At 43.2% G+C, this 21,809-nt stretch overlaps 1 protein-coding gene across 8 annotated transcripts in view; it reads right to left on the reverse strand.

Moving 5' to 3' along the window:
- Positions 1 to 9,002: 9,002 nt before the first annotated feature.
- The window catches only part of cttnbp2 (cortactin binding protein 2), an 81,719-nt gene continuing 68,912 nt past the window's right edge, over positions 9,003 to 21,809 (reverse strand). For 5 of the 8 annotated variants that reach the window (XM_023955475.2, XM_078948272.1, XM_078948270.1 and 2 more), the window contains 9 exons: positions 19,222 to 19,386; positions 18,883 to 19,055; positions 18,522 to 18,700; positions 17,151 to 17,383; positions 16,885 to 17,073; positions 14,162 to 14,198; positions 13,977 to 14,076; positions 13,479 to 13,559; positions 9,003 to 11,060 (listed from right to left, as the gene is read on the reverse strand). In XM_023955475.2, the coding sequence (XP_023811243.1) occupies positions 10,767 to 11,060; positions 13,479 to 13,559; positions 13,977 to 14,076; positions 14,162 to 14,198; positions 16,885 to 17,073; positions 17,151 to 17,383; positions 18,522 to 18,700; positions 18,883 to 19,055; positions 19,222 to 19,386 (1,451 nt within the window). In that variant the 3' untranslated portion in view covers positions 9,003 to 10,766. The remainder of the gene's footprint in view (positions 11,061 to 13,478; positions 13,560 to 13,976; positions 14,077 to 14,161; positions 14,199 to 16,884; positions 17,074 to 17,150; positions 17,384 to 18,521; positions 18,701 to 18,882; positions 19,056 to 19,221; positions 19,387 to 21,809) is intronic. The other 3 variants (XM_023955476.2, XM_078948273.1, XM_078948271.1) reach the window with 1 other exon arrangement.

The raw sequence follows: 21,809 nt of genomic DNA on the forward strand, positions 1-21,809 counted from the left end.
GTGAAAATACACGTCTGTCTGGAAGCAGCGTAACCATCAGAAAAACAATAAAAGGGAATGGACAGACCATTTGGAATGATTTAATAGGTATTCATGGACAAAATATAATTAACACATGATTCAGATATTTTCTTGAAGGTCCTGACAACCCACCACTGCTTGAAAGTGGGTTATATGAAATCTGTGCTTTAGCATTTTGAATTATCTTTTTTTTTGGTCTACTGAAGGTAATGCTAAGCCACGGTGGTTTGCTAAAAAGATAACCTTTAGATTCTCTTCTTCATCAGCCTTTGTCGGCTTTTCCTCTTTCAGTACACATTACTCAGAGTGGAGCCTGTTGACAGACGTCCTCATTGCTCAAAAATAGTTGATTCAATGCAGAACTCTCACCAAACTGTCAAACGTAAAGCAAATTTTAGATGTGCTGGTGAACTTGAACACATCAGTTAGGAATTTCCTTTGTCTTTTAAAACAGGGCAGTCAGTTTGATGTACTTTACAGGAATTCTGCGTGTTTTTTGTTCTTTTAATATCCCCTGTCCTTAAATAATGAATGAAGCTGAAACCTGAACCATCATTCAGCATTCCACTGGAGAGTGTGAACAACACAGCTGTGTACCCATTCAACAAACAATTCTCCTTCTAAAACAAAGAAAATAGCATTTCTTCTCTATTTTGCCATCAGACATAAAGTAGAATATTATGAATACATTTTTTTTCAAATGTTGCCTTTAAATATTTCAGTATTTGCTTTTAAGAGTTTAAATACTTCTTATCCCTAAAGTTACCTCCAGGTTCAGACTATATGTATGAATCGTTCTATAGAACGGGTGTAAGAATTCATTTTAAATTCAAATGTCGATGCATATTCATATTAACATTGGTTCACTCTGAACAATCCAATTTACTGACTTAAAATGGATCCAGGACATCTTTAGCCAAAACTTCAACCAGTGTGACTGAGAGAAATTCCTGGTACTGAACAGTGCCGGTGAAGTATTCCAGATTCTAACTAATGCCTTTAGGATGATTGAATGAATCTGAGCAAAGCATCATCAACAGAAAATGACAAAACTCAGAACAAAAGTTTGTCATCTGGTTTGAACTCCATCCATGATGGTGGAGAACAGGCTCATGTACAAACGCTGCAGAGTTAAAACCCAATTTGTTAATTGATTCAGTCAACATGTTTACTGAAATGATTAAATTGTGCATCTTAAATCAGAGACACCAACCTGGCACTTTAGGGCCCCCCACTTCTCTTGGGCGTCCTCCCCCTGGGTGGGGATGAGTTACCCCTGCCTTGATCTCTCCTGTTACCTCCCGTGGAGTGGGTGGGCGGTTACCTAGAGTGTGGGGCAAGTCTCCCTTGTGGTCCCTGATTCGTGCCCAGGAGGAAGGGAAAGACAGGACTTAAATACATTCAGAACAATCGAGACACAGGTGAAAAAAAAACACTCAGGACAGATGGGGACCAAAAGTTAAACTCGACACAACAATAAAACAGGAAGTGAACACAAGACACGAAGAAACAAAAGAAAACCAGAAAACAAAGAGTAAAGAAACTAAAACCGTGACACTGTTCTTCTGGTTGGGCTGGAGGTTGCACTCTTTGTCCCCCTATGCCTCCCTGCTCTCTGGCATTGGGGGCCCCTGTGGTGATCCTGCTGGTCCTGGTCTGGGTGGCTGACGTGATTGCTTGGCGGGCAGATTCCCTCTTTCTGCTATCCTGCATGACTGTCGGGGGTCCTTGCTACCACCATCTTCGGTGGGGGTCTTGGTGTGGGGATCACTCGAGCACAGGTGCTATCTGACCTTCGCACAAATAGTATTTGTGACAGAATAAAAAGCCTTACATGTGTTGGTTTGTGTGCACGTTTTTGTGTGAAACGTTTGGAGCCTACAGGTATGTTGGTAACATTTGAGTGTGTGTGTGTGGACAGGCCCCGCCCCCTTTAGGCCAATATTTACACCCGACAGTAATGATGATAAACTTGCAACTTTTTGCTTTGTGTTTCTACTCCCCCTCTTATTAAAATGTCTGTAGTTTAAATGATGCAGGTCAGAATGGCGATGTTTAGATAGTGAACGACCCTGGGAGTATTTTGGGCAGGCAACTCTATCAGTGCGTTTACCTGGTTACTCCTCCCTGCGGGCGGTTCAGTCTAATCAACTCACCTGTTCAGCGTCTTACTTTAGTCCAGGTGCGGTCCAATCCTCTTCTTCCATTTCCGCAAGCTTTGCGTTCGTCACCTGTTCTCCATGCTCGCTGTTCTCCTCCTCGCTTTCCCAGCGTCATTTGTCTTCCCCCCCGTTCTTCTTCGGGCTCGTTGGTCCACCTTCTTCTGATGTGGGGGCGTTTGTCTCCCCGCGTCTGCCCCTCCTTTTGCGGCTGTTCAGCAGGCGATGTCGTGGCTCCCGGCGAGTCTCTTGGCGCCGCTGCGGTCGCTTCTCCGGCATGCGTCCGCGGGTTGAGCGTCCTGCCGTGTTCGGGTTGTCAGCGGCGCTCGATCAGGAGATGTCTGGGCCTCCTTGAATGCCATGATCACCGGAATCTCTATATTGAGCGTGCCATGCGGTCCTTCTCCTGTGTTTTGTCTGTGTTGAGGCCCTTCCTGATTCTTCTGCTCAACCCCGTCATCTGTGACATCACGCCCCTAAAGCCCTGGGAATTGCAGTTCCTTTCTTAAAAGTAATTATGTGCACCTAGTTCGGTTTCTGCTGTGTGGCTCTGCGTCGTCCGGGTATCGTTTCGGGGATTGTGGGGTCTTTTCCCATGTTTCTCATTTTGATTCACTGGTCCAGAAACAGCGATCATCGTGTCGTCACCACCACATGCGTCTTGTTCTGCTCCACCCTTTCTCCTTTGGGGCCAGCTGGTGTGTGGACAGTCACCCCGCTCTGTGTTCCCCAGAGAGTCCAGCCCGAGCCTTCGGGGAACTAACATCAGCCCCATTGTGAATGAGTCAGCTTTGTACGCGGCCTCGTCTTCTCAACCTAACCGTTATTTTCTCTCTCTGGTTGTTTCAGGGGTTTCTGGCTGGTTTGTGGGGGCTATGTGATTTCATATCAGCCTCTAAGGGTGGCCTCTCGGAAGTATTCAGTTTTGACGCGACTTATATTAGACCTGTCGGCTCCTCGCAGTTCATCCATTCTGGGCATCAGCAGCCTAATTCCTCATGTGCCTTTCTGTTTCATTTGTTTGTTTTTGCCTTCGGCTGACCATGGCATCTCCATGATTAATTCCACTGGATGCAATGCATGGCTGGGGAAGGTGGATATCGCTGATGTTCTTACTGTTATGCCTCTCCATCCCTCCCAGTGGCGTCTTCTTGGCGTTAGGTGGCGCTCAAAGTGTTGTTTATCAGTTTACCTTTCAGCTGTCGTAACAGTCTCATGTTTTTAACTATATTTGTCAGAAGCCCTGTGCTGGACTTTATGTAATCCTATGGGCTCCCCTTCATTCTACACCTTTTTGATGATTTCTCGGTGGTCAATTTTCCTCCTTTATCCCCTGTCTTTTGCATCTCTTTTTTGAATCTGGGTTTTCCGTTTTATCTGAGTAAGATGTATGGTTCTTCACCTGTCTGGATTTATTTTCTGCCATGGATCTCTGGTTCATTGATGCAGGCCTCTCTTCCCACTATGAAATTCCTCCCATTCCTGCCACGCATAGTTTTTTCAATCTTTGGATGTATAAAAAGGGATTTTTGTCCCTGTTGGGCCACCTGAATTTTGCTATATGCATTATTCCCCACGGTCATCCGTTCATCTTGTTTTCTCGTTCTAGGTAGTTCAGTCCCGGATCTCTGTGTTCCTGTTGTTCTGGATGTTTCACTGTCTTGCGTTTCTGGTCTCTCCTTCTTGATGCTTGGTGTGGCGATGACTGATTCAGGTCTTCGGTCTCCCTCCACTCGTTTTCTAAAGCGGTTTTGGGGGGAATTTTATGAAGAGTGGTTTATGAATGTCCGGCCACCAGAAATTTAGGATGTTGAACCCAAATCCACAGCTCTAATGGTCCATTAACAGATCATGGTGTTCTGAGAGAATTCAGTCATGGAGATTATTACAAAGGTTGTTTCAAGAAGTGCGATGATAAATAGTTTTGTGCGTCATCGGTTGACATGGTTTAGTGTTTAAATAACTTTAAACTACGAGCAAATTTTAAGCCTGGCCGTAGAAACAATTTCACTGACGATCTCTAGCTTCAATTCTAAGAGTTAACTTTTGTGTCCGCAAGCCAATCCTCAGTCTGCCCTGATTTTAAGCAGATGACACTCGACTACAAGCATCTTCATTTTGAGACTTGTATGTTGACTAGTATGTCAATGGAACTCGAATTGGATGTTACTTAAGCTCGTATTAGTATGCGGATGGAAGTATAGAACCTATGGCCGTCAAGCTCATAGCTTAGTACTTCTTATGAAAGCGGCAAATTAGTTACTTAAAGTTACTTAAAGTTACTTAAACTCGTATCATGGTATGGCGGTGAAAGCGTCAGATTTTGGATGTTAAGCTTCGTGTCGTCTTGAAGGTTTGGTTCATGGCGGTTTCAATTTATAGTTCCCTAGAGGGTCTTTGCAGATATCAGCTCCACGTTCAATGTGCCTGTTTTTTGGCTCTTTTTCCCTTCTATCTAGATAGTGTGTTCCCCTCATGGCGCTGTACTCGAACGGGAGTGGCCCAACGGTCAATGGTGCCGGGTCACACATAGCAGATCCACTAGATCAGGGGCCTCAAACTCAATTTACCTGGGGGCCACTGAAGGTAGGGTCTAGCTGAGGGAGGGCCACAACTTCAACGCACACACACAACTTGTGAGTGTCTGAGAGCCAGGAAATTTGTATGGAACACATACTATACTATTAACTATACTTTATTATTAAATGTTTTCCGTACAAAATATACTTATAAACTCTCATTCAAATAAAATACGTAAATAAAAAAATAAGTAAATAAATCAGTAATACATTTCTGTTTAATTAGTCTTCTATATCTGCTGTTTTCTGATTTAAACGTCCTTATTAACACAGTTTAGTTAACACTGTTGAATTATAAGTATAAAACCCAAAAGAAGACTCCAATTCTACAGTTCTGTAACCTCCATCAATGGGTTCTTCTAACAACACGGCTTCTCTTGTCTTCTTCTTACTGATGGACACTTGGCAGCACTTCCTCCCAAACAGCTGAGACCCTCAGTGTGGATGAAGATGATTGTCAGTAAATCTGGGCTGTACTTGGACTTATTGACATTTAAGGTGGAGAAGTCAGAGAGGATGTGTTCCCAATTTTGAGTCTGTGTTGAAACACAAATCAGTAAAGGAGAAACAAAATTCAGTAACCATTTTTGGATTTTCTTTCTTATGACTTTTTGCACATTTAAACCCTGGTCACAAGTTACTGTAGAGCAGCCGGTCAGCTACTCCTATATTTTTATACTGAATTCAAACAGCTGTTCCTAAAAGAACGGGCGATGTTCACTGGAGATCAGAAAAATCGTTACAGATACCCGAGATAAGAGAAAGGCTCCAACACGGATGGAAATTCATGTTGGTGACACCAAATATGTGCAGCCAAGATGCACAATAAGCGTGTTAGAGATCACCCAAGTGGACGCAACACTGCACAGATCACCTGGTGTGTGATGTATGTTTTTTCTCCAACATCACCTGTCAATCACAAAAATATCACCAGAAAGGGGTGGGAGCAAGGCCCCAACCTGAGTGGAAATTTAGTACTGCACTGACTGCAAGCCGCCCACTTACTACGAAACAATGCGTTATGGGAAACGTTTCCGTTGGTTTTTGTAGTTGATTAATCAATTAAAATAATTTAAAATACCTATTGATTAAAACAAAGGCTATATACATTACAAAACATTAAAATAAATAAATCGATTATACTAAGGGGGAGAGGCACATTAAAACTAAATTGAATGTTAAGGTCAACTCCAACTTCCTGTTCTCCTTCAGTCTCGCTGCAGATTCGCCTTCATCTCAGCCCCCCCCCCCCCTGCATATTTTTAGTGTTTCTAAGACTACATGTTGTTTCTCGCACGTGTTTAATGTTAAAGCCCCGTTAGCTGTCACGCATTTAGGTGTGGGACATTTATTCTCCTCAGCTGGCCCACCTCCTGGGGGAGCGGTGGGCTACAGTAACAGCTGCACACGAGAACCGTTTGATTGGGGTTGATACGCCACCACGCGTAACCGTAAACATAACCATAATCTCAACCTTCCTCCGGGTCTGTGCGACCCAGAAACAAGTTCAGCATGGACTGCATGTCTTTAGAAAACTAAGTTCTAAAAAGGAAAGTAAGAAAGTAATAAGTGTGGTCCGGTAAGGGGGCTGTCAGGTGTCCCTAAATGTTCTCCTGCTTTCAAGCCCGGTCAATGTCACGCCCCCAAAAGTCATGTAGTCCACTGTGATTGGTTGGTTTGTCAGCTCTGTGCACGACAATGAAGAAGTGTCATTTACACAAACTGGCGGGACGCATTAACATTAAACTTTCATAATAACGCGGGGGCTGCAAAATATCATCTTGGGGGCCGCAAATTGCCCACAGGCTGCGAGTTGGAGACCCATGCACTAGATAGTGTGTTCCCTTCGTGGCGCTGTACTCAAACAGGAGCGGCCCTACGGTCAATAGTACCGGGTCACACATAGCAGTCATACTTGTAAGTCTGAATATGGAATGCCTCCGAAACACACTTCATCTGATTAAACACACATAATACTGATCTTAACATTCACTTTCTCTTCAAACTCTTCATGATCTCCTTTTTGGTTTTGGGGGGTAGTTTAATTCCCAAAGTTTTCTATGGAGATCTTTGTTGTATGTATCTGAACGGAGCTTTACGCCATGCTAAAAGAAATATGGAATAAATCTTCTTTACTGCAAGAGTTGTCTGACTGAAATAGTATTTGTGACAGAATAAAAAGCTTTACATGTTTTGGTTTGTGTGCATAAGTGTGTGCATGTGAACTTTAGTTGTTTTGTGTACACGTTGACATGTTTTTGTATGAAAACCTTTGGAGCCAACAGGTATGTTGGTAACATTTGAGAGTGTGTGCGGACAGGCCCCGCCCCTTTTAAACCAAGATTTAAACCCGACAGTAATGATGATAAACTTGCAACTTATTGCTTTGTGATTCTACTCCTCCGACTTCTGTGATCATCCTACAACTTCTGTGAACCCCCTTTTTTAGTATCTTTACCCCCATCTCTAACATCCCTTTTTCCTTTTCTTTCTTTTCTTCCATTCAGTTCAATAAAAAACAAGTATCCAGACATAATTAATGTAAATAAAATTTAGCCTAAATTACAAAAGGGGTTTATTCAAGTACAGTGATCCCTCGCTATAACGCGGTTTACTTTTCACGGTTTCGCTACTTCACGGATTTGCATCGTGCATTGTCTTCTGCATTCTGATTGGCTAAAAAAATACCCCGCTTCTTCTCTACCTGTGCGTCAATAACGTTGCAGTTTAAAATGTACAGGTACGTAAAACAGCTTGCCAAATTTACATTACGCATGTGCAAATTCTCTTGCAATTTCGAGTTTCTCTAAAACCCATAGAAAAAAGAGCGACAACAACTGCCTATCACCATGTTCTTCTCCTGAACAAACACAGCTGCACCGCGGCTTCAAAAGAAGAAAACACTGCAGAGCGGAGTCAGGATGCAGAGGCTCAGTCTGAAGAGCAGTGAAATACACCTGAGTCACTATTTGTCCAACTGTACTTTGTATTTTTTGATAATCATTTAAAATTTTCTCCCGTTTAATCCTATTACTCGGGTCGCGGTGGGCGGGGCTAATCTCTGCAATTTGAAGCCTTCTGTTCACATCGATGATTAAAATTATTATTTGACAGAACAGTACAGAAGTTATTTGTTGAAAAAAACGTTTCTAAAGTACCTTTATTTGTGAAACAAATGCTTGAGCCTGTAAAATGGTCTGTTCTTTCTTTTCAATGTATAATAGAGTATTTAATTGTATAATAATTGTAAAAAAAATAAAGGTTTCTACTTCACGGATTTTGCCTATCACAGGTTCTTTTTGGAACGTAACCCCCGCGAAAAACAAGGGTTTACTGTATACAGATTGTGTGTCAGAAGATTTATAACCCCTATTGTAACAGTAAAATCTGTCCAACACAAGAGGCCTTCCACTCTCATCTGTCTGCTCGGCTGTTTGACAGGACAAGTTAAAAAAAGAAAAAAAGAACCCCAACATCTACTGGCTGAGTAAGAAAAGCCTTTTTTAGAATGGTGACTTTACATTTAGAAACAAAAACCTGTGTGGTGCTGTTGACTAATCAGATGTAATTTGTTTGCTGATCATTGTGGGTCTTTTTTTATTATCATTTTCATTTAACCCTTGTGCTATCTTAGATGACCCCCCCCTTACATTGTCGTGTTCTCCCTACCATGACAAAGGTGGATAAAGGTGGAAAGATTTCATGTAATCCATGGACACCAGTGAAGATCACAAATCATTGAAGAAAAAAGGTTCAGAGCACTGTCTAGTGGGTCTAGATGACCCAACTCCCAATGGTAAAGTGCCTAGGATAGCACAAGGGTTGCAGGAAACTCCTTTGGGTTCTGTCATGTCCCATTTTTCTTGTTTCGCTGAAACTCAAATAGCTTGTTATGTTTATGGTTTCAGTAAAAACCCTAACTGATGAGAACTGTAACATTTAGGAGTATTCACTCACATTAAGTCTTTAACCTAATCATAACAAAAATACACTTTCTTACATGTTTGTTCATTTTTTCAGTCAACCGAACTTTTAGAAAAAAAAACTAATTTGGGGAATTTGAGTGTGGTACAGATGTCTTTTTTTGTTAGACAAACACTCCTTTTGTTACTTTTATTTTTCTAGAAACCCGCACTAATCCACATTTAGCACCACTAAGGATAGAGCTATAGAACAATGGATTGAAAATCTTCTCACTGCTTAAGAAGCTGAAAACAACCCAAAGAAAAGTTACACAAACACATAAAAAAGGAAGTAGAATTTATTCATTTTGATGAAAGAAAACCCTCAGCCACAGATCTCAGTCTAACGCGACGCAGTGGAGCCCCCTGCTGGCTTTACGGTTAAATACACTCTTTTTTATGTGTATTAACTACAACAAATTAAGAAACAAAATAACTAATTTAAAAACAAGAAAAAAAACACAAAAGGCCCATCTATGTTTCCTTCTAATGTTTACAAATCAAAAGCAGAGGTTGATTTGATTAAACCTCTCCTGTAAGGGCCTTTTCATTGTGTATGAAGTGTGATCTAAACTAAAAACATGAATTTTAGGCATCGACTGTAGGAGAACTGGACCGAGTGAGTGGGACATCACCAAGAACATATTTGTTCTGATTCTAAAGTCAATTCAGTCACCATTGGTCCGAGTGGGTCTGAGTCATCGCCTCTGTTGCAACCCTTCTAACCAATCAGGAGTGAGCTAGTTGGAAGGCCACACCCCCTACCGCTTGAAACGCTGGAAAAAGATTTGACATGAAAGCACGTACTTTTATTGAGGCAGCTGATTGGTCAGTTTATAACTTGAATAAATGGAACTACAGAAAAAATATAAATAAAAAATGAGGATTAACAAGAATATTTTATGAAAAATAGTATCAGATCAAGAATGTTTATTCTGACCAATAGAATGACTGAGTAACAACTGTTTATTTCTCAATAAAGGTCTATGGGATTTTGACTTCTTGGAACCAGCAGGTCCTTCCTGTTTGGACACCAGGGGGGAGGGCCACTCAGTCCAGTTTTCAAGATACAGTCAATGGTTTTAGGCAGAAAGACAGAAAGAAACCATGAAGGACTAAAATGGGGGGACTGTAGGAAGCGTGAGTTGGGGGGGGGGGGGCAGAGGGGCATTTCAGTGTTTTCTTATGGCTTCCAGCTGTCAGATGATACCCGGTGTGATTACACTTCTACTGATTATTGCCACATCCCGTTCACTTTGAAACAAGTGGAGGGTTATAAGCAGACGCCTTTTACAAACACTATATACAAGCTTTGTCTTTTTTTCTTTCTTTTTTTTGGAACTTTTGCTTCCAGGTTTCATTACTGTACAAGTGTCACGCCACATACAACAATCTATAGTGTTTAGCGACTCTTATTTACAATTAGATTTGGTAGAACCCTGATTTGTTTCATCAATATCTGAACCCACCTTGTAACAATTTGCTAAAAAACACTTGAATATTTTAAAATACTTAACAGCAAATAACAAAATAAAACAACCAGTTTTTATCGCGTTTGATCTAAAAACAATATTTAGCGACCCCTATACTCATAGGACAAGAACACGATTTCACTTTAACTGAACAAAATACTGTGCTAGGAGTGTTTTCAAGCAGTTTCCACCAACGTTAAAACTTTAGAAGCCATCTCTAACTCCAGAGAGTTCTAGGACGATACCAGAATACTGTCTAATAGAAATACAGGTTGAAAAACTGCAGTTAAGGCAACAGTAAAAATCAAAAGAAAGAAAAAGCTGCTGCTTTGTCTCTGTTGCCCTTGCCCCGCCCACATTACAGTGTTTTCACCTCAGAATAAATCACATTATTCAAATACTGTAATAGAAGTAAACTATGGTCCCCAAGTACACAACTGCAGTACAGTTTAGCAAGTACAGGTAACAAAGTACAAATACTAAGAGTCAAAGGTCATCAGGTACCTAGTCTTTACATCATGAATGGTGGCTCACACAGGGATCGTGTGATCAAGGAGAATGGGTGGGTGGGGGTCACTGGTTGTTGCTGTGGGGTGGGTCTCTGTGGAGGATCCAGATGTCTTGGTGAGCCTGCTCGTGGTTCAAATTGCTGCTGTAATAGTTGTTGTTGTCGGGTTGACCGTGCTCTGCTCTGCTGCTGCCGTGGCTGCTGCGGCGCCCGGGGGGCCTCCGGGTTTGGTCGCCGGCGCTGCTGCTGCTGGAAGCAGCGAAGGCTCGCGCCTGCTGCCCCCTGCTGCTCGGGACAGGAAGTTGCGACCGGACACGACGCCCGGTTTGCTGGATGGAGCCGGGCTGGACGGCGGTTGTCTGGAGATGAGGTGGACAAACGGATTCAAACAAAACTCATTTATTTCTATGGGACTAAAAGAGAGATTTGAATCATGTTGTGACATATTCCTGGATCCTTCATAACTTATGAAGGATCCAGACAGAAGTGGAGAATAAACCTGTTGTACTGACAGCACAGCAGCAACAGAAGGTTTAATAAAAAGTTTATTCCCCCCCCCTGAGGTCACTGCATTTTTACTGTCAGAGACATTATAGTAAGAATCCATAGAAAAATGAATCATCTGGAGGTAGAATGAGGAAAAAATGACAATAAAAACGTGTTCATAATTACTTTTAAGTAACTTTATTTGCCTTAACAAACGTCATTCTCCTCAGCTGGATTAGACTACACAGTTTTCCTGGTGGGGGCACACAGAGGGGCTTTTTCAGCAGTGTTGTGCTGAAGAAAACAGAAACAACTCATTTGTGATTGAAAATAAAAATATCTGCCTAGCTGGTTGATTTTTTCCCCATAGTGGCCAGTAATTCAAAAGTGACATTTCGGTCAGTGTCTACAGTTAATGGTGCTTTCTTCTTTGTAGTCGGTATTGATGTGATGATCGCAGAAATCTTAGTGAGGTTTTTGCAGCTTTTTGTTGTATTTCTGTATAAATAACAACACTTTATTGAACCATAAAACTGTAAATTGCTGAATAATGTGCATTCAGTTAGAAAAAATTAAGATTTTTGATCTCTTCTGATAAACTAAAGAGCAGGGTTGTAACTTATTGGTTATATAGTGTGGTGTTGAAGAAACAGACATGTGGTACGTCACCTTTGAGAGGTTTATTACAACTCGGAAAGTTTAGAACTCGATGGGGAGAGAGCTTGTGTTTGTAAAGTACTACATAAATCTACTTCAGTGTTACGTAAGGGTTAATGGCCGACGAAGTGTGCATTATTACTTTTTAATGCACGCTGTGGAAGTGCGTTAAAAAGTATGAACGCACACTTCGTCGGCCATTAACCCGCTTATACCATGTTCACTTACAAAAGCAATACATATTAAAGCTACAAGTAGCATTTAGCGGGCCTGAGCACGTGCGACCGCCCCCCAAGCAATGCCCTGCTTGAGCCGTTTGGCAGAGTTATTTCTTCTCCATTCTGGAGCTGCAATTTACTGTAAACATGACAGCAGCATGGCACTGGGGGGTGGGGGTCTCAATCTGTTGGCTTTAAGGACAGAGACTTAACCAGTTTTTAGTCCTTAATTCTTGTTTTTTTTCAGATTTGGATCGCTTTTCTCACAAAAAGCGGACTACTTCTTACGTGCGTCGCGCCGCACCACCGCTGCAGTCAAGATTCGCCGATATATATAAGCTGATCTTTCTGATGGGTTGACTAAAGCATCAGTTCAGAGAGAAAGTTCACCTCTTACCGCTTGTTTTTGTCAAAATGATGAAGCAAAAGGTTGTTTTAAAGAAACCGGCGCAGTGGTACAAAACATTTAAGCTAGCTGACCGGAACTTCTTTTTTCACTGTGCGGTTATCAGGTTTTAATGCACACCCAGCAGCCAATCAAAATCGAGTATTCACCTGGACCATGGTATAAAAGTACTGTTACTTTCCAAACAATAGTCCTTCAGGGCCTCAAAAGTTTTGGAAGTTGAGTTGTAGATCAGCAGTCACAGGAAAAATCACAATTGTCAATAGTGATAGAGTAGATGTTCAGTACTGAATCCCCTTTTCTACTGCTTTCAATTTAGCTGAAATAATAATGCCTGGGAAAAACACGTGGGCTTACGAGAAGCTCTGTGCTCTAGAATCCTGGAGGATGTGCCGTGACACGGAATCCCAAATAAACTCGTGGACAACAATGTTCCTGATAGACCTTGACAAATCTCATGAATTCAGGAGCATCAGTCTGGGATCAGTTGCTGTTTGAGGCAAAGTGATCTTCATAGCAGATCAACAGAAAGAACAAAACTTTTGGAGGCAAAGCCAGACTGGACTTTCCCATTAACCCAAAAATAGAAGAAGCCCCTCCCTGTTTGTTCAGTGTGAACGCTAAAAGCACATTCCTGAACGTGTGTCACATGTCTGGTGTGTGTGGGTGTGTGTGCACGCCATGCAGCTTGAGACAGTTGCTGCAGAGGGGGGGGCACCTGCACCTGTAGACAGGTGCAGGTGCCCCCCTTGTGGTGATCTGACCGCTGAGATGACCTCATACGGTTCAGCAATAAAGGGACTTGATCAAACCTATTGTCTGTGGAGAGGCGGCACTTCCGTTTGTCTTCCTAACAGGAAGGTTTTGTCCATTTACCATTAATTCAACAATCACTGGGAAGTTTTCTTTCAATTACAGAAAAGTTCAAACATTTTTTCTGCCTGTGTGAGCCAACATTCTCCAGAAAGGTCCCCTGCTGAGACTGCAGCCTTTGGCGGCTTTTGTCTCACCGTCTGCTCTTGCTGCCGCACGGCCAGCGGGTTCAGATCCGCCGGCTGAGGATGCTGCTGCTCGTCTTTGGCCCGACAGATCTGTGGAGCAGGAATGAGAGCAACGGTGGAGTCGAACCTTTTTCCGCTCACCTTTCATTGAAAAACAAAGTCTACTAAACTTCCCGCTGATTGCATTCTTTCAGATATGTTATCAGGACTCTAACAGTCTGCCTGAAGCTGTTGAGCAATGCTTTTCAATTCCTCTGCATGAACTGGGATGAATGGCTCTGTGTTTCTACGTCTGGACTCTCCGAGGTTCAATGAGTTTGTTTAGTCCTGCAGCTGCAATGTGAGAAGCAATCAGAGGAAAACATTCAGTAGCATCAAAGTGTTGGTGCTGGTGGGAGTTTTTCCAAAAGCTGTCGTCATGTCAGAGGGGAAGGTAACACACTTTTAACCTGAAGAGTTTCTCGTTCAGGTGAAGATGAGGATGAAGAGCTAAACCCGCCTGTGTACCTTGCTGATGTCCGGCTCCGACCTGCTGGAGCACATGGTCTGCAGCTCTCTGATCAGATCTGTCTCGATGTCACAGAAAGCTGGCAGAGCCGCTGGTTCTCTGCAAAGACGGCAGGAGGGAAGGTTTCAGAAATGTCAGTCTGACTCGGCCCAGTCAGATGGTTTCAATGCCAAGTCTCACCAACCTGAGGCCATTCGGGTGGAAGAGGACTGACGGCGAACCTGCAAGAAGAGCCTTTATCAATAATGGAGGTGAAATTGAAAATAGTCCATATCTAATGAACAGATCTTTACACCGAATCTTTATTGATCTTCTGTGCTTTCTTTCCAGCACAGCAGCAGCTACCTCTTCACACGTCTATGAAGGGGTGACGTACTTTGACCAATCCGCTCTTTTACAGAGTAAACAGTGTCACCTTGTGGACAAAAGATGAACTGTATAGCTGCAGATCCACGTCTATTAGGGCTAGGGCCAGGGGTGGGGGTTAGGTTTAGGATAAGTGACAGTTGGGCGTCTAATTAAGGTTAGGGCAGGGGGGGGGGGGGGGGGGGGAGTTAGGTTTAGGAGGTGACTGCTTTTCTGCTATTTCAGAGTTCCTGGATCAGATGTAATCAGATCTGATAGCGTCTTACAGACGGATCACAGGATCTATCATCACCATTTATGGGAATCACAAAAGTTTCACCTGATCAGGTGTTGTTTAGATCAGTGTTTTTTTTTACTTTTTTTGAGCCACGGCACACTTTAAGCTTGACCAAAATCCAGCAGCACACCAGCATCCAAAAATGTATATAAGAAAAAGAAAAGCTCCTAGTCTGTATTGATCTACGGCCCCTCCACAATCTCACATGCATTTTTGTGATAATTGTGGCAGAAAAAGCTGGAAGTTGGAGCTGTTTTTTTCTAAAAGATGTAATAAAAGTTAAGTTAGAATATTTAAAAACTGTTTGATGTGTGTTTGTTGTGGTTTCAAGACATTTAGCAACGAAGACTCATTGTGCGCTGAGATGCCCTCACTTTAACCCAATGCATCATGGGAGATGTAGTGCTAACTTCCACAGATGGCAGACAGACTCTCTTCTCTGAGCTTCATTGTTTTGTTCACTTGTTCCACGGTCTGACACCGGATTCTGTGGAAAGCTCCACCGCTAAAGACGAGCTTTAGCTGGTATTTATGTTAGAACTGAGAGACTTTATCAGCAGAATCGGAACAAGGAAGTGAATACTTTAACCACTTCTGATTGGTCAGACTGATGACATGTGATTAAGCCTCCGAGAATGATTGGTGGAGACAGTTAAAGGGGCGGGACTTTTCCAGAAACAGAGCTGAAGCTACGGTTAAAACGCTGTACCGTCATTCTTATCAAAATGTCTTTAATAGAATCAAATAAACACAAATAAAAAAGTATTTTATGATCTTTCATATTCCAATATGAAAGATCATATATCAATTTCCCACGGCACACTGAAAAACACTCATCTAGACAGACCAGGCTGTAAAAACCTGTGGCAGAGTTTCAATGAAACATGAACGTATAGAAGACATAGAAACCTCTTTCCTAACAGTTCAGAGGAGTTTCTTCTATGGGTTCTGGGTGGTTTTACATGGTGAGTTAATTATCAGAGTAAAAAGGACTTCTGGACCCAAAACAGACTCACTTAGCCTCCACTGCTATGTCTCGTTACTCTTTCACAGGCTCGCTGTTTAGTCGATTTTTTTACTGCCATTTTGCACGTTTGTTTGTTTGTTTCTTTCTTTGTATTTTACAGCGCACTGTACTCTGCATCCTGATTGGTTGTAGATCATTGTGTCAATCAATCTGCTCCATGCTGTGTCTCACGTAAAGAATCCCTTCAGCTTGTCAAATCAGTCACGATGAGGTCTTTCCCTTCATTCTGGCTTTATTTCTGGTTTGAACTTTAAGATGGGCTGCACTGTGGTGCAGTGGTTAGCGCTCTTGCCCCACAGCAAGAAGGCCTCTGGTTCAAGTCCCGTCTGGGGGACCTGAACCAGAACACCAATGGGGGAGCTTTCTGTGTGGAGTTTGCATGTTCTCCCCGTGTTTGCATGGGTTTTCTCCTCCCACTGTCCAAAAACATGCTTAATAGGTTAATTGGTAACTCCAAATTGCTCTTAGGTGTGAATGTTAGAGTACATGGGTGTGTGATTGTGGCCCTGCGACAGACTTGCGACCTGTCCAGGATGCCCCCTTCCTTGGCCCACAAGTGGCTGGGATAGGCTCCAGCAGCCCCGTGACCCCAAAAGGAACAAAACGGATTAGAAAATGAATGAACTTTAAGAGTTTAAACAATAGAGAAAAGTGTCAGAATGTTCATGTTTGACTGAGAAAAGTGGAAAAGCAAAACATCTACTACTATATGGATTTCACCCAATGAGGTAGATCGCTAGAGGAGACAATTCAGGGCAGGCTCTCCAACCCTGTTGCTAACGCTAACGCCCACGAGGAACAGGGTTGGAGAGCCCTGATTTAGAACTTCCAGTTAAAACGGTAAAGATGTTTTCCCAGAGAAAACTTAGAAAGGCACGGGGTGAACACAGAAAGAACCCAGTTGGGATCTGAACCAGGGCTTTCTCACTGTGAGGTAACAGTGCTAACCTCCACGCTGCTGTCCAACGGAAAGTTTTGTTGTTTAATTACAATAAAACAAAACAAATGCTAGGAAGGGACTTCTGATAATGCAGCTGGAGGGGGACGACACACAAAGGAAGAAAATGAAGCAGACCACCAAGTGTGCTATCAGGACTTTCATGTGGACTGACCGACACCCTGAGAGGAGATGTGATAACTTTAGGTAAACTGCAGAGAGCATTTAAATGTCAAACTTCTGTCTGGGTGACATTATTCCAGGAGGCCGTAAATGTTCAACACTTAAGGACGGTCCTACTCTCTCTGAAGGATCCACCGCCGCTCCACTTTAGGGAGGGGCCCTGCTTCTTCCTGGGGCTGGTATTGGACCTCCTCAGCTTTCCGGTGTCTCGCCCTCGTCTTTTTCCTCCTCCACCTTCCTCATATGAGCCCAGAGCGGACAGAGGAAAGGCGCTGCCCTGGAACTCCAGCATGTACCTGCTGATCTCTGTGGACCAAGATGATTCATTACAATGGTTTGTCATCAACCCCCCCTGTGATTCATCCTCTGAGATGCCTACACACCATGTGGAGGGAGGGAGCAGCCCGGCATCACAGCCTTGTTGACCAGGATGCTGAGGGTGGCTTTCACCACGGCCTGCTGTCCAGCACTCAGCTCCTGCTTGCCAGGAGAAAGGCGCTGCGCTGAAGGAGGGCAAGGAAAGGAGGAGGAGGAGGAGCGCCTGCCAGTTAACTGGGAGATGACCGCCTCCTCTAAGCGGGGGACGACCAAGGCGTTCCAGAGACGAGCCAGCCACCTGTGAACGCAGCGTCGCACCGGTGATCCTACCTGTCACGTTTCAGCTGGAAGCATCCATCAACTGTAAAAATACCAGCTAGCTGAACGTGAAACGAGAAAGTCTCACAATCAGATCTGCTATAAAGCTAAACCAGCAACTCAAACAGTCTGAAGCAAACTAAAACCATTTTAAAGATAAAAATAACAGGCTGCAGATGGAGGTTTTCTTGTTGAAAACAGTTCTGTCGTCTTCCTCCAACCCTAAAACTGACCATCTATGAGGAATTAGAGAAGCAGCGAGGCTAGAATGTAGAGAAGGTGGCTGTTCCATCTTTACACAGTGAGGGATTTTTGGAAATAGGTGCAACAATGATTCATTCCCAAGGGTTTCCCTTAGAAAAAGGCTCATTTCTGATTAAACGTTTATCAATTACTACTTTACTCTAGTGACCATTTGCAGTGAAAGGTCTATGTAATCACGTAAACGTGCATTTCAGACATCCGTGGTTAAAACTCTCGCGTTCATGCATCGCTACGCAATTCTTTTAGTCTGTTTTCAGGCTCTTGGTACAAAAAACGCGGCAACTGTGTGCATTTCAAAAGTTAAACCAGTTGACCTTTGACCAATCAGGGACTCGGATTTGGAAGTGACGTATGGGTAGTGTCCGTGTCAAAACACACAAGTAGCAACTGTTAGAAAATTGATAATGAAGGAGAAATGAATCACTGTGTTCGGCTGGAATTCTATGACACCAAGTCTTTCATAGAATCATAATAGAGCTGTGAAAGAAAAAGCCTGGAGCAAGATCAACCAGATCTGCACCGCTTCAGGATTTTACACCAGGACTCTTCCAACAGCAGGTACAGGTGCTGGTATCCGGTAGCAACCGTCCAGTGTGAACACCGTCTGCCTAAAGTGCGTTTAAGAACCTGTTCTTGAACGGTAGACACATGCCTGATATGAACAGAGCTTCATATTTACATTAAGTTTTCACCCATTACTATTGATCCATAATCTTAATTAAAAGACCACTTCTAAAATAAATCAAAAGATGATCAAAGTGGGACTTTGATGCTAGAAGACTTGTAAACTTAATTCTGCTACATCCCTTTTTAAGAAGTAGATAGACACGCATGTTTTCCTGACGTGGACACACCTGACGACGGTCTCTGAGCTGCTGTGGACCACAGGGCAGGACAGGAAAAGTTGTGGACCCAGCAAAGCCTCATGGGTCCCCAAACGGGACAGACAGGCATTAAGACGCTGCCAAACCTGGCTGACCCACATCACTGTCTGCTCCATGGTGCCGTCCGGTGTCCAACCGTCTGTCCCTGTCTGAGGGAAAGAAGGAGAAACAGGTCAGTTCACTTCAATGTCTCCCATTTTTGTCGTTTCCTGGACAATAAAAGCCGTTTCTACACCTGTGCCTGACAGCAGCACGGCGGGTTTGTGACTCAAACAAAGCAACTTTCCCGGGTTTGGATTCAAGGATCCCAGCGCGTCCGGTTCTAACGTACCTCATGAAGGAGCTTCCTGCGGAGATGCCTTCCCAGCAGGCCGTGCAGCGGCTCCTGATCCCAGCGGAGGCTGACCCAGCGGAAGTGCTGCTGGAGGCGGAGCTCTGAACCCTGCAGACACGCCTTTGACAGGGTCGCAATCAAGAAGCTGTTGGCACTGAAGTGATGGGGACCTACAGATAATAGTCACAACAGAATATTTACCGGAAGATATTTTCAGGTTATTCCATATGTGCTCTACAATACATCCACTTGGATAACTATGCATTCAAAACACTGCAGAGCCAATCGTTTTGGATTTTCAAAATCAAACCTGTATGTGAGGCAAATGTTTTGTACCTGAGCTTAGGACCAGAGGTGAGGTGGATCCTCTGTTCTCCAGGTTGTGGCAAAGGTCTCCCAGCAAGCCTGTCATGGATGGCGTTTTCTCCAGACCCTCCAGGAGGACCACCACACTGCGAGATGTCACTCTGAGCCCCGACTCCACGGCTGGAACCAGGAAGCCTGACAACGATGCAAAGTCATGTCATCCCAAGAGAAGTCTGTCTGCTGCACGGGAAAACACGCCTCCCTGTTCGTCTGTTGTGGGGAGCATGATCACATCTGCAGCATCCTGGGGGGCAGCAGCATCACACATTGCAAAGGAAAAGACTTGTGTTTCAAGAAAAAATGTATTTTAACCTTATCAATATAGTTTTTCGATATCAAAATCATCTTAGTTTGAGAAAACATGTCTTAGAAGAACTTATTTCTTAAAACAAGACCCATTTTTCTGTCGTCAGTGGCCGGTTTTTGGCTCACTTAGAAAATCTGCCTACGGGGAAGAATGTTTTTTTATCGGCATTTCAAAAGGTCGTTTTTTCCTCAGTAAAGGCTGAGTGAAGAAGGCGGTTCTGCTCTGGGAACTGAAAAGAATTTGACACCACATTGTCTCTCAGAGAACTGCTAGCAGAAGCTAAGAGCTTCTACTTTCCAAATATTTCTGATAATCCTGTCCACCAGGTAGGATTATTTCAGGGATTTATTTTGAAACAACCAGCAGAATTTGTGGAATTGCCAGATTTTTTCCTCTTAGCTTAACACAATTGGGCTGCATGGTGGTGTAGTGGTTAGCGCTCTTGCCTCAGAGGGAGAAGGCCCTGGTTCAATGGTCCAAATCCCAGAAGGGTGGAGTTAGCATGTTCCCCTTGTGCATGTGTGGGCTTTTTCCGAACCCTCCAGGTTCCTCCCACAGTCCAAAAACATGCTTCATAGGTTAATTAATGATCCTAAAAATGTCCCCAGGTGTGAGTGCGAGTGTGTGAGAAAAAACCCGATATATATCCGGAACAAAGCGCTGGATTTTATTACTCAATTGATCAATTTAAGTCAAATCTCTGGCTGACCAAACTTGATTTCTAGTGACAGCTGCCTGTAGGTGTTTAGAATATGCAAACTGTCATTTCTGGTGTTTGTAAGATTCTATAGTTCATGCATTATGAAGGTGTTCGCTGAAAAAGACATGCTAGGAGTTTTCCAGGCAGTGGACCGGTCTGCTGCCTGGAAAACTCCTAACATACACTAACTTACATTATTTCCGTTTTGTTCACTGTCTGATTCTACAGAAGTTTTATTTTTGAAAAACTACCAGATTGTCAACATCACATTCGTTTGTGATTCACTCTTGACGCATCTCAAGACCTTCTTCTCGAAAGCCCCACGCTAACAAAGTTAACAAAAATAAATCAAACGTATTTGAAAAGAGACAGCGGGGAGACCAAAGATGAGCCTTCTAGTACAAAGAGGCCCTTTAAATACGGATTATTTGTGACATTTATTCCCACACACCAAACCTGCTCTGCGCCACATGCATCAGTCGACTCTCTAATAAAGTTGCATTTGTTGTGGATTCTATTGTCTTTGAAGACTCCCATTCATGCAGGTTGATTCCATCATAGTAGTAGAGCCCAGGAGGTGCCCACAAGCTCTGACAGAAAGAAGAAAGAAGAGCAACATATCCGTCAAGCCCTCCGAACCTGTGGATATCCCAACTGGGCTTTCACCAGATCACAACATATAAGAAAACCAGACAAGAAGGAACAAGAGCCTAAAGGGAACAGTATTTCAATTCCCGATATCTCAGGCCTGTCTAAAAAACTAAAAAGGATTTTCAGACAACATAACATCCCAGTTCATCTCAAACCAGTTAATACTCTCAGATAAAAACTGGTTCATCCAAAGGACAAAATTACCAGCTACAAACAGAGTAATGTTATGTACTTTATCCACTGCAAAGAGAACTGCAATGAACAGTATATAGCAGAAACTAAACAACCTCTACACAAGCGGCTTTACCAACATCGCAAAGCCAACCCAAGTGGACCTGAGTCTGCAGTGCATCTCCACCTGAAGGCCACAAACCACTTGTTCGAAGACAGTGAAGTCAGAATTCTAGCCAGAGAGAAAGGATGGTTTGAGCGAAGAGTGAAATAAGCCATCTTTGTCAAGAAGGATGAACCTTCTCTTAATAAAAATGGTGGTCTCAGGTTTATTCTTCCATCCATCTGCGGCAGTGTTCTGAAACCTAAACAAACCAAACCAGTTCCACCTGAGTCGTTAACAGCTGAAAGAGATGACCAGGATGGGAAGGGAGTCACTGGCTCCCCAACCCCCAGCTGAGGACAAAGGACTCTTAAAGACCCGAAACCATGTAGGCTAAATTGACAAAACCATTCAGTTTCAGGTCTGACTCCTCCCCCATGAGCGCATATATGCCAGCTCTTCAACCAGCTAATTCAGAATTGACAAAGCCTCTTGGATAAGAGGTGAAACGTCTTCTAAATTTAGAACCAAGTACAGATGACAACCCTAAACCTACTAGTATGTGGATTCTATTAAATAAAAGTTTGTGCTCTGTGGAAACTAATACAATGCTGCAGTATATGTGT

The sequence above is a fragment of the Oryzias latipes genome, chromosome 6, assembly GCF_053564925.1.
Source record: "Oryzias latipes strain Hd-rR chromosome 6, Olatipes_Hd-rR_3.1".
Taxonomy (NCBI): domain Eukaryota; kingdom Metazoa; phylum Chordata; class Actinopteri; order Beloniformes; family Adrianichthyidae; genus Oryzias; species Oryzias latipes.